The sequence below is a fragment of the Diplotaxodon limnothrissa genome, linkage group LG1 (assembly GCF_057381915.1).
Source record: "Diplotaxodon limnothrissa isolate DT_005_m linkage group LG1, D_limnothrissa_male_GT1.1, whole genome shotgun sequence".
NCBI classification, from domain to species: Eukaryota; Metazoa; Chordata; class Actinopteri; order Cichliformes; family Cichlidae; genus Diplotaxodon; species Diplotaxodon limnothrissa.
Window position 1 is genome coordinate 40,105,510 of NC_140596.1, and position 16,194 is coordinate 40,121,703.

At 40.9% G+C, this 16,194-nt stretch overlaps 1 protein-coding gene across 1 annotated transcript in view; it reads left to right on the forward strand.

Annotated features, from left to right (window-relative positions):
• The first annotated feature begins 3,257 nt into the window (after window positions 1-3,257).
• The window catches only part of LOC146640196 (USP6 N-terminal-like protein), a 29,807-nt gene continuing 16,870 nt past the window's right edge, over window positions 3,258-16,194 (forward strand). Inside the window, exons 1-3 of the mRNA XM_085358413.1 lie at window positions 3,258-3,454; window positions 8,353-8,426; window positions 16,102-16,187. Coding sequence (XP_085214539.1) covers window positions 8,361-8,426; window positions 16,102-16,187 — 152 coding nt within the window. The 5' untranslated portion in view covers window positions 3,258-3,454; window positions 8,353-8,360. The remainder of the gene's footprint in view (window positions 3,455-8,352; window positions 8,427-16,101; window positions 16,188-16,194) is intronic.

The following is a 16,194-nucleotide window of genomic DNA, read 5'->3' on the forward strand; positions in this document are numbered from 1 at the left end:
AGCTAGGACAGGTAACTTCAATAATACCTGAAAACTCAATTCCATGTGCAATCAGCAGCTGATTAGTTACTTTGGAAAGGCTCCTTAGTTTGTCTTCCTGGCTGTATTTATTCAGTTAGCAGTGGTGGAGCATTCGAGTGGAGCTACTGCGACTGGTTTTAATTTATTTATTTTGTTTTTCAATCCAGTGCCTGTTTTATTAAACAGTAGAATCAGGACATATATGTGAACCCAGCTGTCATCCTTAGTAGGCTGACACCTCAGACACACACTCCACGTCTTAATGTTACAGTATTTAGGATGTGCACTCTCAGTGACATTAAAAGGAGGCAAAACCTCATTATGTAGTCCTCATAATAAAGCAACTTGAGGCAATTGTAGTTGTGAAGTGGCATTGCATACATATACATACATATACATACAATACTGTATATCCAGAAAGCCTACATGCAGATGGTTTTGGGTGTCCACGTGACTGTTATGCAAATCATTGAAAACACAGAGGACAACACTGCCACCCTGTGGACATCAAAGAGTATTTTATTTACTCAGTGAACGAGCCCATTTATTTTCTTGGGCTGGTTAGATGTGCTTCTAATTAATAGTTAGGTAGAAGCATGTTGGATATTTGCTGAGGTTGTTGCATCTCTTAATCACAAGATGTTTACTCAGAATGCAGCAAAGCTCACACACAAAGGCACAGCCATGTGAATACAGTCCAGTGCAGTTGTGAGTAACACATCAGTGTAGATGTCTGTTGAACTAATAAAAATGTGACATGAGATTGTTTTTGGTGTCATTTCTAAAGCTCCCTGTCAGCAGAACTACACAAAAACCAAGAACAAAAATCAATGAACTCAGCTGAGAGGTGGAGCATGTGCAAAAGAAGAAGCTGCTACATTTTGGTGCTGGTGGACATTTGTGACATGGCTTTGGCCTTACTGGCCTTAAAGATTCCTTCTTGTCTGCTGCTGTTGTTTCATTAACAACCTCAGATATTTACAACACATATTTGATTTTGCTCTCAGAGTGAACACAAAGCACCAAAGACTCATTCAAGAACAGGAAAGAATGAATGAAAACCTGATTCTGTGTCATATAGCAGAAACTCAGTGCCACTAGGGATACAAACGTGTTCAAGGTAACCTGCTGAAGAAAAACACAAGCATCGGTATGAGAAAGAAGAGTGATTTAAGTGACTTTGAGTGTGAAACTGCTGATCTACTGAGTTTTTCCACATGACCTCTGTAGGGTTTACAGAGAATGATCTGAGAATGAGGAAATATCCAGTGAGCAGCAGTTCTCTGGGTGAAAACGGCTTTTTGATGCCAGAGGTCAAAGGAGAGGGCTCGGCTGCATCAAGCTGATAAGAAGGCAACAGTAACTCAGAAATGCCTCTGTACATCCAAGCTATGCAGAAGAGCATCTCTGAACACATTGAACCTTGAAACGGATGGGCTACAGCAGCCAGAGACCATATCTGGTGCCACTCCTTTCAGTTAAGGACAGGAAACCCAGGCTACAGCTCTCAGGGGCTCAGCAGAATATTGCAAAAACATTGCCTGGTCTGAGGAGTCCTGATGTCTGCTGTGACATTTATGGCAGGGCCAGAATTTAGTGTAAACAGCGTGACTCCTTCCTGCTGCTCCTGGTGTAATGATGGACATTTTCTTGACATAATTTGGATCTCTTAGTACCACTGAGCACAGCTTACCTGAGTATCGTTGCTGACTGTGTCCATCCCTTTATGACCAAGAAGGGTACACTTAGCTCTTAGCATAACCCCACTCAGTATGTCCGGTGCTGTATGAGTAAAACTCTCTGGACTCGAGATGGGTAGAGCTCAGGCGTGGTTTATTCCCCTTTTGTGGGTCTCTGCAATAACATGGGACATGAGTAACCATGGGTTTCCAGCAACAGGATTCCGCCCAAACTATCAAGAGAAGTTTCAAATTATTAGACACGACAGTCTCCTCTAGCTGTTAGCCGCTAGCTCAGTGTGTCCATTTTTCCTACCGTCTAACCCATTAATTTCAAAACAAGATCATAAAACTGAAATCTACTCAGATGCTACTGTATGGGCAGTTCATGCTGTTAATGCACTGCCATGTTAACCTCAATGAGGATTTTCAAATATGTTTTAAACTCATGTTCAGTCAGGGCGGACTGAGGAAGAACTTACCACAGCAAAAGCTTCATTGCCACTAACGGGATAAGATTAGGGAAAACCAGTTTACCAGTAGCAGACTTTTAAAATCGAATCTTTCAAAATAAACCCATGGTTGCGATCCCAAGTTTAACAGGAATTTAACCACGACAAAACCATGTTCATTCTTTTACATCATTACATTAGCAAGTACAACCTTCAGGTGGAGACCCAAACGCATGATTTGTGTAACTGTGTATTTAGGCTGTATGTGTGATGATGTTCGTGCAACGTTTAAATGAGATTGGTCCACGTGTTGGGGAGGAGAGAGGGTACATATGCAACAAGAATATTATTTTTATTATTAATATTTTATATTGTATTTTTATTAGTACATTTCCAAAACTTTCAATTCCAGTTGAGAAAAATTAAAAACGGACATTTTAATCATTTCTCTGCTTGACGTCGCTCTTCAGCATATCAATGAACAGCATCAACACACTGCTCTAAATGTTTCTGTCCGGTCAGGCACTAAAACTATCCAGTCATGAAGCTTCAGGAACAAACAAATCAAACCAGTTAGATACGGCCTGAGTGAATCCGAGTGAGTCTGTCTTGCGTTTCTGTGCAGGGTAGCCAATCAGATGTTAGGTATCATCTGATGATGAGCAATAAAAAATATTATTTATTAATTATTTTATGATGCAGATGCAGGCACCATCAAATAATTATGTTAAGTTAAATTAATTATGCATTTAATATTTTATTTTAATTAATTAATAATATGTATTTATTGTTTATGTATTTCCAACTTGACTAGATCAATGACACTTTTGATGAACTGCACGCAGTTATTTCATTCTGGCACTCTCGGCGCTCCATACATCTCTGGCTCCATCCCTGCACTGCAGTGTTTTTCCAGCAGATGTCGGCAGCAGAAAGCCCAGTTACTGCTTCTATGCTGGTGTTTGCGTCTCCACCGGGACAGCTGTTGTCAGAGGTTCTGTTGCTTTAAGGCCGGATGGTTTACAGCTCACACACGGCTGACGATCGGCGCCTGCTCAGTGCGTCTTCTCCGCTGCCGCTGCTTGGATCGCGGACCTGGAGGGTTTCTGTCCCGTCCGTGTGCTCCTGTGTGCGCGTATGTGTGCGCTGTGTCTGATGGTAACCCATGGATTGACGGAGGGGGAGGCTATTGTTACCAGCCCGGTGGCTTGTTCTGCTGCAGCTGCACTTTCAGCAGAGAATGCCCAAAGCAAACGGAGCGGTAACTGCACGGATAGCGCAGGAATACACCAGAGGATCAAGGTAATTACAAGCGTATTTGTTTCTTTGTAGCCATGCCCCAGATTTGTTTCTTATTCTCTGTGGAGTAATAATAATGAATAAAAACGAGGTCTCGCGCGAGGCTGTAGAATGGTGTCAAATCACAGCATCGCGCGCGGCTCGTACTATCGGAGGCTGTGGGTTTGTTTACCAGCGCTAAATGACACTTTGAGCCGCTACAAAGGTCCTGATGTCGGCGAAACACGTCCACACCGTGGGCAGCATCCTTCAGCAGCCTGGCCCTGCGTGTGTCTGGGATGGAGACACTGAAGGCAGCGGCAGCAGCTCTCGGGCCTGCTGGGGGAGCTTCGAGAATACAGCGAAGTTATTCAACATTTTTCCTGACAGCTGAAAGCAGAAGCACTGCTCAGATATTCATTACGCTTTATTATACTGGCGTGTTTCTGCTACTCCTGTTTGTCCTGAAATGATAACCCGTAACATTGTACTCTCTGAGTCTCACATAGTTTTCGCAACATTTGTGGGTCTTATTAAGTCTTTATTGGCTTAATAACTGCCTCACTCACTGATACACATTCTGCGCAGTAACTCACATGTGATACATATTAGTAACCACAAACACAACACAGCGGTTAGGTCTTAAATTGAACCAATGTATGCCAGTTCTTGAATACTGAGTACATGAATATTTTTTCTAATCATTGTACATGTTTTAATTTTTCTGAAGCACAGAAAAAAAGAGATTCTGTTTGTGAGGTTTCGCTGGGAAGATTTTATTTATCCAGTTTGAAACCAATGAAAAAGATCAACAAAGTGCAACGATTCCATTGTACTTGATTAGCTAATAGATGAGGAGTCTGTAAATGTTTTACAGTCTTCAGAGAGAATCATCGAGAGTAGGCTCCAGACCACCAAGGGCTAAAAAAAAAAATCCCTAATTCACTGGGTGTTCTTTATCTTTAGTAATTCAAGTAACTGCACAGGAACCTGAGTCATTCAGTTACAAAACATTTAAGTATGTCCTGCTGTACTCACTTTGTGTTGGAATTCTCTCTCACACTCTCTCCTTCTCTTTAGAGCTCCAATGATGCTTACTCCTAAATTAAATGGCATTTGATCAAATTCCCAGGCTTGTGGTCCACCAGGAAGTTTTTAACCACAGGGCTCCCAGTCAACATAAAGTACCCGGGGACGGATGGATATTCAGTTTATGTAAAAGTCCAAACCTCAGATTTTGGCAGTGACCATTACAGTTCAAACTCTATGTGCTTAACACAGGAAACACAAACATTAGACCTGTGTAGGTTTGTATTGTTTTAAGGCAGGGAAAAAACCCAAAGTAAACTTTACAAAGAAATAAAATGCAAGTTAACACACACACACACACACACACTTCCAAAGAACAGGACCACACTTACCGAAATCAACGTCTGCACACTTTGATCTAGAAATAGTTAAAAGATCTGCAGTTTAGAATATTACAGAACATTTGTTACATTTTGGTTGGAACTTGTCCTGGTGACCTTATTGCTATCATTATCAAAAGTGAGATCGCTGTCCAAATGACACTAAGGTTTCTGACTTGAAACTTTGTCTCAAGTTTGCCTTCAGTTCTAAATGTCTCAGGTTTTGAGACATCCAGACATCAGCACAGATAATTAGTGAACAGAGGTTAGATCATCAGAAAAAAAAAAATTAGTAGTAGTTTATAGCTAATAGTTTTCTGTATAATATGAAGTGAAAGTTGAATAAATATGATTGTAGGTTGAGAAAAAAATATATAAACTAGACAAGCGAATCTAGAGGAATCCAAGGAAGAAGCACGACACTCTAAACAGGAATAACAGCTCCGTGTTAAACCTGTGAGATTGAAGTCGTCATCAGTTACAAGCCTAATCCAATCAGAATATGTCATTTTTTTATATTGTTGTCTAAAGATTTGGAGGTCAGAATAAAAAAAAATTCAATTTGACAAAAAAGAGTTTAAACTCCTCCACATGATATTAAATGAACACACCACTTCTTTAATAATGAATATGACTTAATGTGTTAATATGTTTTGATTCAGTACGTATCCTGATAGAGTAATCTTAGCTAGTTTCATTTGTGAAACTGGGCTTATGACATTAAAATTAGCCGATGCAACCAAACACTTTATGCACCCGCAGTAACTTAAATGTGCAGAGGGCAAAATGTGACTCATTTCAACAATCCTACCTCCGACCATGAACCACTTCAGCAAAAAACTTGGTTCAAGTCCAGCTCCCAAGTCTCCACTCGGAGGTTTATTAAATAAAGCTCAGCGTGTATTCCGAGAGTAAAACACAGCCTGCAAAGGCAGAGTACATGTTCATCAGTCAGGTAGTGTGAAAGGGTGCAGTCCCGTCTCTGTTCCCTCTCCTAGGTTGGGTCTCCACCCTTTGTGCTGGGTCTCCTGCCAGAGCTCGTCTGTGATTTAGTACGCTGACCACATGCAGCCGCTGCCATATGTTTCAGAGGACAGCTCATATTTAAAGCTTCAGTGCCCATTCCTTGGTAGCCTCTAGATGAAAGTCGTTAAACGTTTTTTGGTTACAAGCCACCATCTTAGAACAGACGGGAAAGATTTGTCTTCAGACAACAGCAACACAGCAGAAAGGTAGCATCCTGCTACCTACTGGGTAAAAACATACATTCAGTTCACTTTGCATAGTCAGACGCTCAGTTTGCTCTCTGTGTCATTTGTTTATAGAAACTCAACAGGACACAAGGAGGTCAAATGGACTCAAATATAAAGTAAAGTAAATTCTGTTGCTACAGTGTGACACTACAGTGTGGCATTTTGTCTAAATATCAGAGCTACACTCTTAAGGTGGATCCTTTTTGTGGACTTTTTAAACCAAGAAGGAGCCATCAGTGTTACGTGTCCGCACTTCTGCACGTCTGCTGTTTGGCTCCTCAAAGCTCTTTGTTTCTCTTTGTTCAGGCTTTGACAAACACAGATTTTCACTGCATAATCCCGCTTTGGGGTTTTCCCTAATCCAGATGATTTGCGTTGTCCTGCAATGTGTCCGGATCATCACTCCAGGTCTGTCACTGGTGTAGAGCCAAACAGAGGATGCAGATTAAGCTGGATTAATACCTCTGCTGCTTTGTTTGATGATGAACATCAGTATATAGTCATGCTCCACCTCAGCGTGAGACCCCGAGAGAGTCAGGTGTGACTTTGCACAGTTTGGTCAGTGTGGGTGAAATTCTCTCTGATTCACGGTGCAAGATGGAGCTCCTCCCCGATCCACCAATGAAACCATTTAAAACAGAGGTGGCCTTTGCTTTTACCAATGAGAAAAACCACTGATCAATAAAGCAATTTTAGAAAGGCAGGCTCTCGCTTCAGCCACTAAGGACGGTTTTGATCTGACCAATGAGCTGTATTTACGGCCTTCTGACGAGTAAAGCGCGTTTTTTTTTTAAAACCAACCAAGACAGCTTTGCAGATGCTGCAGAAAGTCCTTACCAGCTGCCCCACAACTTTACCAGTGTTGTTGGTCTCCTCACCACATTCAGGCGTTTTTCCACATAAAACATCGCTCTCGCTTCGGTACGACGGTCTCACGCTGAGGCGGAGCGTTTGTAAGTCTAACTTTTTTGGATTAAACAAACAAAATGTATCCATCGGGGCACGCAGCCTCCAACTCTCCCCATCTTTACAAAAGCACTGGCTTTACCAAAAACAACCTTTTTACTGTGGTTTAACACAGTTTCACAGACGCACACACACACACACAGGTTTCTGCCAAGGGAACATTTTTTTGTCTAAAAAAGTAAACTTTTTGGCTTAAAATGACAACAGCACAAAAATATGAATATTCCACAGTTTTCGTTTCTGTCTCAAACCACCTCTTCATCATCCTCATCCATCGCCATATTTTCATGATCACATATTTTTGGGCATCGGATTATTGATTATTACTGAGTTATAAAATATCATAATTTTATGATAGTCATCAAAATGATAACTGCCATTAACTTTTATTACTTCCTAAATCATTCGACGGGGGGCCATAAATCACTGACCTGCAGATAAGCGTGACTTTGTTATGCTCAGTTTCATGAAACAGAGAGGGAACATTTTCTCGGTGGCTCCCGTTTATTGGATTTAAGTCAAATTATGAAATGTACTGTATTGTTTTCTTATTACTATTACTTATTAGTACTAGAGGCTGTATAAGTTAGAAGAGTATGTATTGCTCTTTAAACAGGCCTTGTCATGTCACAGTTTGGCACAGGGCCTTGGTGCGCCTGTATATGAGCACTTATACTTTTACACCTTCACACAGCTCTTCAATCCAGCTGACAGACAAATGCACAGTACACTCACCAGAACCTGTTTTCAGATCACTAAATTAATTACCACGTCTTTACCGAGCTTGTTCAGTCCTATAGACCAGCGTTCCCCAACCCCCAGGCCAGGGACCGGTACCAAACAACTCACGGACCGGTACCAGGCCACGAGACTTGAGAAATGTATGGTTTTCAGGGGTTTTATCTGTTTTTATGATTATTTTAGCATTTTTATTGTTAACTCTGTTTCCCTGGGTCTTTTCTTGTGTGTTATGAATAAATCTTCTTTTTTCTGGTACTGGTTTTATTTTATTGTATTCATCCGCGACTCCGTGGTGCAAAAAAGGTTGGGGACCGCTGCTTTAGCACGTTTCTGGTGCAGTTTTGCAGCTGATATTTTAAAGCCCCACTATGATATTGTTCTACTAAATCCAAGGCAACCATCTACTGATGTGTTTATTCTCTTTAAAACCAAAGCATGCTTCAGGTATACCAGCTCATCGTGCTGTTAGTCACATCTAGCCGTGTTATTTTTTTCATCGTCAGTTGTTGTTTTCTCTAGTTTATGCAAATCTTGCTCTTCCTTTTTTCCGTAGATATTGACATGAAGAAAGACATCGAGAGTCTAATCGCAGAAGAACGAGCTGATATCATCTTGAAGTATGCTACGGTGAGTTTACATTGTCACTTGTGTTTTCGTTCGTGTCTTGGAAGAAGAGTTCTCACATGGTTCATTTTGGGCTTAACAAAAACACAAAAGGACAAAAATTCAAATGTCTTCTTGTGTTTGCTTTGTGTGCAGCATATTTCTGCATGTGTGGAGGACAACAAGCGTGTATGTGTGTGGGTGGATGTGAGTATGCTGGCAAAGTGCATTAATAACATGTTGTGTAATAATATGTTTATGCCTGCGGTGCGATGTCTCGGAGAACGAAGACCACAGATATTGATTGTGACTGCAGTGGAAACTAACATTAAAAGCAGCCATTAAAAACTAAACAGACATGATTCATTACATCCTTTCCTCTTGATTAGTCTTCAATGGACTGAGAAGAAAGCCATCCACTGTGCACATGTAGTACAGGTTTTAGAGTCCTGCTAATGATCCAGATACCTCGGCTTTGGGAATTTAATGATCCACCTATTCTTCAGTCTGAGCAAGAAACTGGAAATCATTCTTTTATCCAGGAAGCAAAATCAGGCTTCATGTCTACAGTAAAAAGTCTTGACCATGGACTGTCATATGAACGACCGGTGTAGCCACCTAAATGTTATCTATCGAGTCGCTGACTAGGGCTGGGCCATATTATACCGTTCACGGTAGTACCGGTACAATGTTAAGAAAGATAAGAAAATGAAATATCGCGATAGAATATGGGTAAAATGCGCATGCGCAGTGGCTTTGTTTTCATACACACCTGGCAGAACACGTTTCATCATTTGAAACAGAAGCGCTTGTTGGAGTACAACAAAGCTGTTAAAGCACGTGAAGAGGCGTCCGCTTCAACTAGCGTGGTGGTGAGACCAAAGAAGCTGACTCAACAAATAATCGGCGTAGCTTTAAATAGCTGCATGCCTTATGACACAAGTAGCAAACGTTGGGGGGAACTAACTAATGAACTAAACTAATATAAACAGCTGCTTGTTTAAGTGAAAATAAATCAATGTTTTAGGGTTTTTTGCACTAATAAAGTTGTGGAGTTGTAAAGTACTTCGTCTCGCGTCAATTATATCGTCAGTTATATTGTTATCGCAAGTTTTCAAATATATATCGTGACAAATATATTTTGCCATATTGCGCTGCCCTATCGCTGACTACAGTTTTGAGTTTAGCTTTTTGCATGTAGCCATCTTGGTTTTTTTCTGAGCGAAAAGTTAACATATTTGGAGCTAGCTAGTAGAGGTGGGAATCACCATACAACTCACGATACGATATTATCACAATACTTAACGCACGATACGATATTATTGCAATTTTTTAAAATATTTTGCGATATTCAAATTCTGTATATAAAGGTAAACTTTATCAATATTCATTTTATCTAATATCAAAGTCTCACTCTCCGTCTTTCTCTCATTTCAGTCAGTTTTATTGTTGACAAACTGAACGATTTGTATTACAGTCTAGTCCAACTTAACTGAATGCAACCATCTGGTACAATTATAGCTATTCTGAACTATGCAATTTATGAAAACTATGCAGCCCCTTCAGCAACTGAAGAATTTGAAAGTAAATTAAAACAAAATATAATTTTATACTAAATAAAAAAGTTTTAAACTTAATTAAAATAAAACATGTCTTAAATTAAAATAAGTCAACTGTCATGTTTATTGCTGCCAAAAAAAAGTTAAACAAATTTGGACAGTGAAGGAATGTCAGGATTCTTGCTCAGAAAAAGGATCAACATGCTCTGAAGTCGGAGCATGTTCCAGTCCACGAAAAAATTGTTTGTAACAAAATATCGATTTCTGCCGTCCCTGTATCGATACATTATTAGCAAACAAAATATCACGATACTAAACAGTATCGATTTTTTCCCCCCACCCCTACTAGCTAGCTTGTTAATAATGTATTGAAATGTAAAACAGTCACTGCAGAGGTGCATGTTTGTGGCAATCCTCAGCACTCTGTCACCATGGTTCTTAAAAAAATCAAAAAAACACTACTTTCTCTCACCATTACTGGGAAATATAACTCCTCATGACCACATCATCATAGGTGGTAACCATAACCCTACCTTAGCCTAAAGCGTTGGAGCAAGGCAAAACTGACTTTTTTTTAAAAAACATATCAATGCTTTGATTTTCTCAGTTTGAATAATTGTTTTATTATGATTGCACAAGTGTTCGTGCTTTAAAAAAAGCTGTTGTAAGTAGGAAAGCTTCTCAAGCTGTAACATAGAAAAGGAGCTTTGGTCAGAGTGGTAAATGTGCTGATGCAGAGCTGAGCTGGGGCCGGGTGGGGTTGGTGATGCCACAGGTTAAATTTAGCTCAGCGGCTTGCAGTGAAAGGATGGCAATGGAGGGGTTTGAGCTTTTTAGCCATAGCAACATCTGTGACAAACTGTGCAGTAATTGAGTTGACACTGACCTGCAGGGACAGCATTTTCCACACAGTGTTTGCCACTCGACAACCCCAGGCGATACTCTAATTTAGCTATTGTGCTAATCTGAATTGCAGTAATTTGTTGCTTTTAAGAGATTTAGTGTTTCTCTGTCAAACCTGGCTGCAGCAGAATGTGGGAACGATTTCAAAATTCTTTTGATTTCATCAGGAGGCAGCTCTGAAGTTCGAAAACACAACTAATATTTGTCTATGTTCTTCATTATTCTATCCATGGTTTGAAAGCCTAACCTTTATTCTTCTAAACATATCTCTTGTCATTGTGGTTGAATAGCTCAGTCTTAAAGCTTTTCCCCAGAAGGCTTTTGGCTTGTCCATGTGGACAAGTTATTAATTTCATAAGCATGGACTTTTTCTTTGGTCGACACTCTTTCTTAGTCCGTGGTAGCGTAAACAGCTGGAAGGTCAGTGGACTGTGGACAGCGACACTGGCCTTCCAGCAGTTTCCAGCTCTTGGTAGGCTTGATCTTGTTGGTTCCTGGTTTGTTCCTGAACATCCTAATCAATTTTGTCTTTACATACAATTCTTTGAACCGATGATCTGCACCTGTTTAGAAATGGCCCATTGAGTTTCTGGAATGGTCTTCCCAATGCCCCAAACTCAACCCTATTTTAAATTTGTGGGCTGTGCTTAAACGCCAGTTCTGTGCCAGGAAAACAACAATTTTTATATACCAATTCTGCCAACAAGGGTCATTAAATATCCAGCCAAAATAATGCAGAAGCTAGTTGATGACTACCAAAAACATATATTTGAGGGGCAGGTTTCTAAGGGGCATTAAACCAAATAATAATGTACAGATATATTTGAAAATGTGGGTTTACTTGGATTAGAGAAAAGTCAAAATAAGTTCAAACTTGTGGGCCTAATTCTTGTTTTATTTTTTAAAAGATTAAAGATGTACCCTGGACAGTCAAACTGGAAAAGAACAGTTCAAATAAATGACACTGTGTATGATCATCTTGAAAAAGAATATATGGATAACAAAATTATTCTTCTTTTGATGCCAAAAGAAGCCATTATTTTCAAAAGAAGCCAGAGCTCCAAAATGATGCTCTAAACATTATCAGTACGGTAAGTATAAAATTAAGAACATTAAAAATGAGAAATTAGTGAAACATTAGGAATAACACTGATTATCTCTTCTTCGTGGAATCTGTTAGTGGGTGCATTTAAGAAGTGAACATTTTGTCTTTAAAAGCAGGAAAAACTGGTGAATGTAAGGATTTGAGAGAGTTTGACTAAGGCTGAACTGTGCCGGCTCAATAACGAAGTCAGAGTATCTCCAATGCTGCCACTCCTGTGGCGTGTTCCTGGCCTGCAGTGGTCAGCATCTATCAAAAGTAGTCCAAGGAAGGAAATGGGGTGAACCAGAGACAGGGACATGGGCAGCCAAGGCTCACTGATGTACACAGGGAACAAAAGCTGGCCCATATAGTCTGATCCAACATCTACTGATCAAGCACACACATCCATACATATGCAATAATACCAAGTGCAATAATCCTTTCTGTCATCGTTGTATTTTTACTCAGTTGTATATAGTATTTGTATTTGTATTCTATTTTTATCTTATTGTATATTTATTTTATTTTATTCTACTGTATATAGTATTTTATTTTATTCTATTCTGTACAGTTGTGTACTGTATTTATTCTTATTGTATTCTAATTTTTGCCTCATAACTTTTGCACTGTCCACTTCCTGCTGTGACAAAACAAATTTCCCACGTGTGGGACTAATAAAGGTTATCTTATCTTATCTTATCTTATCTTATCTTATCTTATCTTATCTTATCTTACTAAAGCATATATAGAATACACAGTGCATCACAGTTTGTTGCGAATGGGGCTGAATAGATGCAGACCAGTCAGGCTGCCCATCCTGACTCCTGTCCACTGCCCAAAGTGCCAGCAATGGGCAAGCGAGCATCGGAACTGGACCCCAGCACAATGGAAGAAGATCGGCCTCATCTGATGAATCACTTGTACATCACATGGATGGCTGGGTGTGTGTTGTTTGTTGTGTTGGAGGAAGCAAGCAGTGTGATGCTTTGGGCGATGTTCAGCTGGGAAACCTTCATCATTGTGGATGTTACTTCAACTCGTACCGCCTAGCTAAGCTTTTTTGCAGACCATGTACACCCTTTCATGGAAACAATATTCAGCTGGATAATGCAACCTGTCAGAAAGCAAAAGTGTTCAGGAAGCTTTGAGGAGCACAGCGAGGTGTTGATTTGGACTCCAGATTTCCCTCAATCCATTCGAGCATCTCTGGGATGTGCTGGACAAACAAGTCCACGGGGGCCCCACCTCACAGCTTACAGGACTCTGTTGCTAACATCTTGGTGTCAGATACCACAGCACACCTACAGGGGTCTAGTGGAGTCAATGCCTCAATGGGACAGTGCTATTTTAGCAGCAAAAAGGGGACCAACACAATGTTAAGCAGGCGGTCATAGTGCTAATCGCTAGCTCTTACCACTTGACTTCTGTAAGTAAATGCTACCACTAAGTACGATCAGGGTAAGATCGGCTGTCTGTTTGTTGGCACCTGTAACTCACAGTAGCTGTGTCATTCAGAAAAGATGAAAGAAAACAAGGCAGAGTAGTCGGGTTGTGTCGAATGGTTTAAAGTGGCCTGACAGTCATTAGTGCTGTGAAATAAGGCAGCCGTAGACACTGGTGCTCTTGTGTTTTGATGCACTCCATCAAATCTTATTGTGTCTTACAAATGATGTGAGTCATTCATTTAGTGAATTCGATTCAGTTGTAGTGAATCAGCGTAGCAAAATTTAAATGAGTGCGATTCAAATAGAGCCATCTCTCTGGCTTTAATGTCTTTCTGTAACACACTGTGTGTCTCCAAACGCCCTCGGTGTAAAATTATTTTTAGTCCTCTCACTCTGATGACGCCGACATCACATGCAGGGCCTCTGAGGCTCAGAGAGCCGACTCAGCCATGGTGAAGCTTTACACTTTCTTTGGGTTCGCTGATTGGCTGCTTTCCAGTTAGGCAGCCAACCACAGTCGAGTGGAGTGAGAAGCCTCTCAGGCTGTCTGTCTGAGGATTAGTTCCCTCTGTGTTATGTCAACACTGGGATCAAATTGTTGCTCAAATGGATTTTCCATGATAAAAGCATTACTTCTAAACTTTGTGCAGGTTTAAGGAGATTCTAAATGCATGTCATGTACAGTTGTACTATGGAGAGAGACTGAGTGCTTACTTGATTAGGGGAGGAGGTTTGTGTGTGGAGCTTTCTGTCCATGTTCATACTGTGCTTTTATTCATTTAGTTAGTCACATGTGTACTTTTTGGCTTTTGACTGCGATGTAAAGCTTAAATATTTAAATAGATGTATTTTAAAAAATGTCCAACTGGCAACTAGTGATATCACGAAGTACCAATGCAAACTGTAAATGTAGAGGATTTACAGTATGGCAATGTGGCTTATGTGAACCCTAATGAACATGATCATGACATGCTTGGTCCTCAAGCATTGATTCCAAGGGGCAAAGCCCTACTCCAAAAGTAAGCTCTAAAAAAATACTGTACAGTCGTCCCTCGTTTATCGCGTTATTAAAAATAACCCACGATAGGTGAAATCCCCAAAATAGCCAACTTTATTTTTTACAATTATTATAGATGTTTTAAAGCTGTAAAACCCCTCACTACTCCCTTTATACACTTTTATCAGACAGACATTTTCACACTTTTCTCTCTTGTTTAAACACAAAGTTCAAACCATCCATCCATCTTCTTCCACTTTATCCGGGGCCGGGTCGCGGGGGCAGCAGCCTAAGCAGAGTAGCCCAGACCTCCCTCTCCCCAGCCACCTCCTCCAGCTTGTCTGGGACCAGCCGAGAGATATAATCTCTCCAGCATGTCCTGGGTCTGCCCCGGGGCCTCCTCATGGTGGGACATGCCCGGAACACCTCACCCAGGAGGCGCCCAGCAGGCGTCCTTGTCAGATGCCCGAACCACCTCAGGTGGCTCCTTTCGATGTGGAAGAGAAGTTCAAACCTTCATAGAAAAAAAAGCCCATTATTATAGAATGAAGCCAAAGATCAAACCCTGTTTTCAGGTCCAGAACATGGGAATAGAGCAGCTGCCAGAGAATTCAACATAATGAATCAATGGTACAGAAGTGGAGGAAGCGAGAAGAATGAGCATGTCTTTTTGTGCGATGGTTAGCAGCTTCCTCTGCCTGTTGGGTGCTACCGCAGAAGCCTTTGACGGTGCAAAACGTTTCGTCGACATTGTCGTGTTTGTTGGGGAGAAAACTTACAAACTTACAGTACAGCAGAGTCACACTGCTAGGATCAAAGATTTATGTAAATTTGACAAACTGAACACGTTCTGTACTGTACAGGAGACACGGCACAAGATTGATTACAATGGTCTACAGCCAATCAGGACGCAGAACACAATGTGTTGTTTAAAAAAAAAAAAGGATGCAAAATTGCACCAAAAAAATCAGCGAAACAGCGAAAGGTGAACTGCGTTATAGCGAGGGAGCACTGTATATCAAAGATTTCTGGACTCAAACTATGATTTATTTTAAGGCAGAAGTGATGATTTGTGGATGAGAGGGTGCAATTCTAGTGATCAGTCAGTGTCACGTCAGTCTAACTGACTGTTTTTGGAGACAGCCTGAAGTGGCCCCAGGAGGAACTAGTTTCTGCTACTTCTACAGTACTTCAGCTTATCAACCCCAGACCTTACTGCTAGTTCTGTAATACCTGTAATAATAATAACTGTAGCATTAAAGAGGAAGAGGAGCATCACAATATGCCTGTCGTCGTCCCTAACTAACGACAAACACGATTGTGTGCAAAGGTTTGTGCATGGACCCAGATAGAAGACACATGGGGGCCTAATCTGGACTTCTTTTGGCACAGCACTCGCAAGTCCTGTATCCAGGCCAGGCACAGGCCAAAAGCAATGAGGCAGGCTTTACATGGGTTACATGTGTTATATGGGCCAGATGCAGGCCAGATGTAGAACTGACCCATGTAAGGAGCACCTATATCCATACTGTAGGACCTTGGGCTCATCAAGAGTCTTTAAACTCCATTTTGGGGCCTTTGTAGTTCCTCCTTTAGGGCAGGTGCGCTTCAGCACAATAAGATCCTTTTGTTTATGTAAGTAATTGTACACATGTGCGTATCTATTTGTCTAGACTGTAGTTTGTAAGTTTATACCTGTTACTGTTTCCAGGGCAGGCAGGGCGGGGTGGAGATCTACCCCTGGGAGGATGCTGATTACAGCATCTACAAAGTCATCGACCGTTTCGGCTTCATGCAGTAAGTC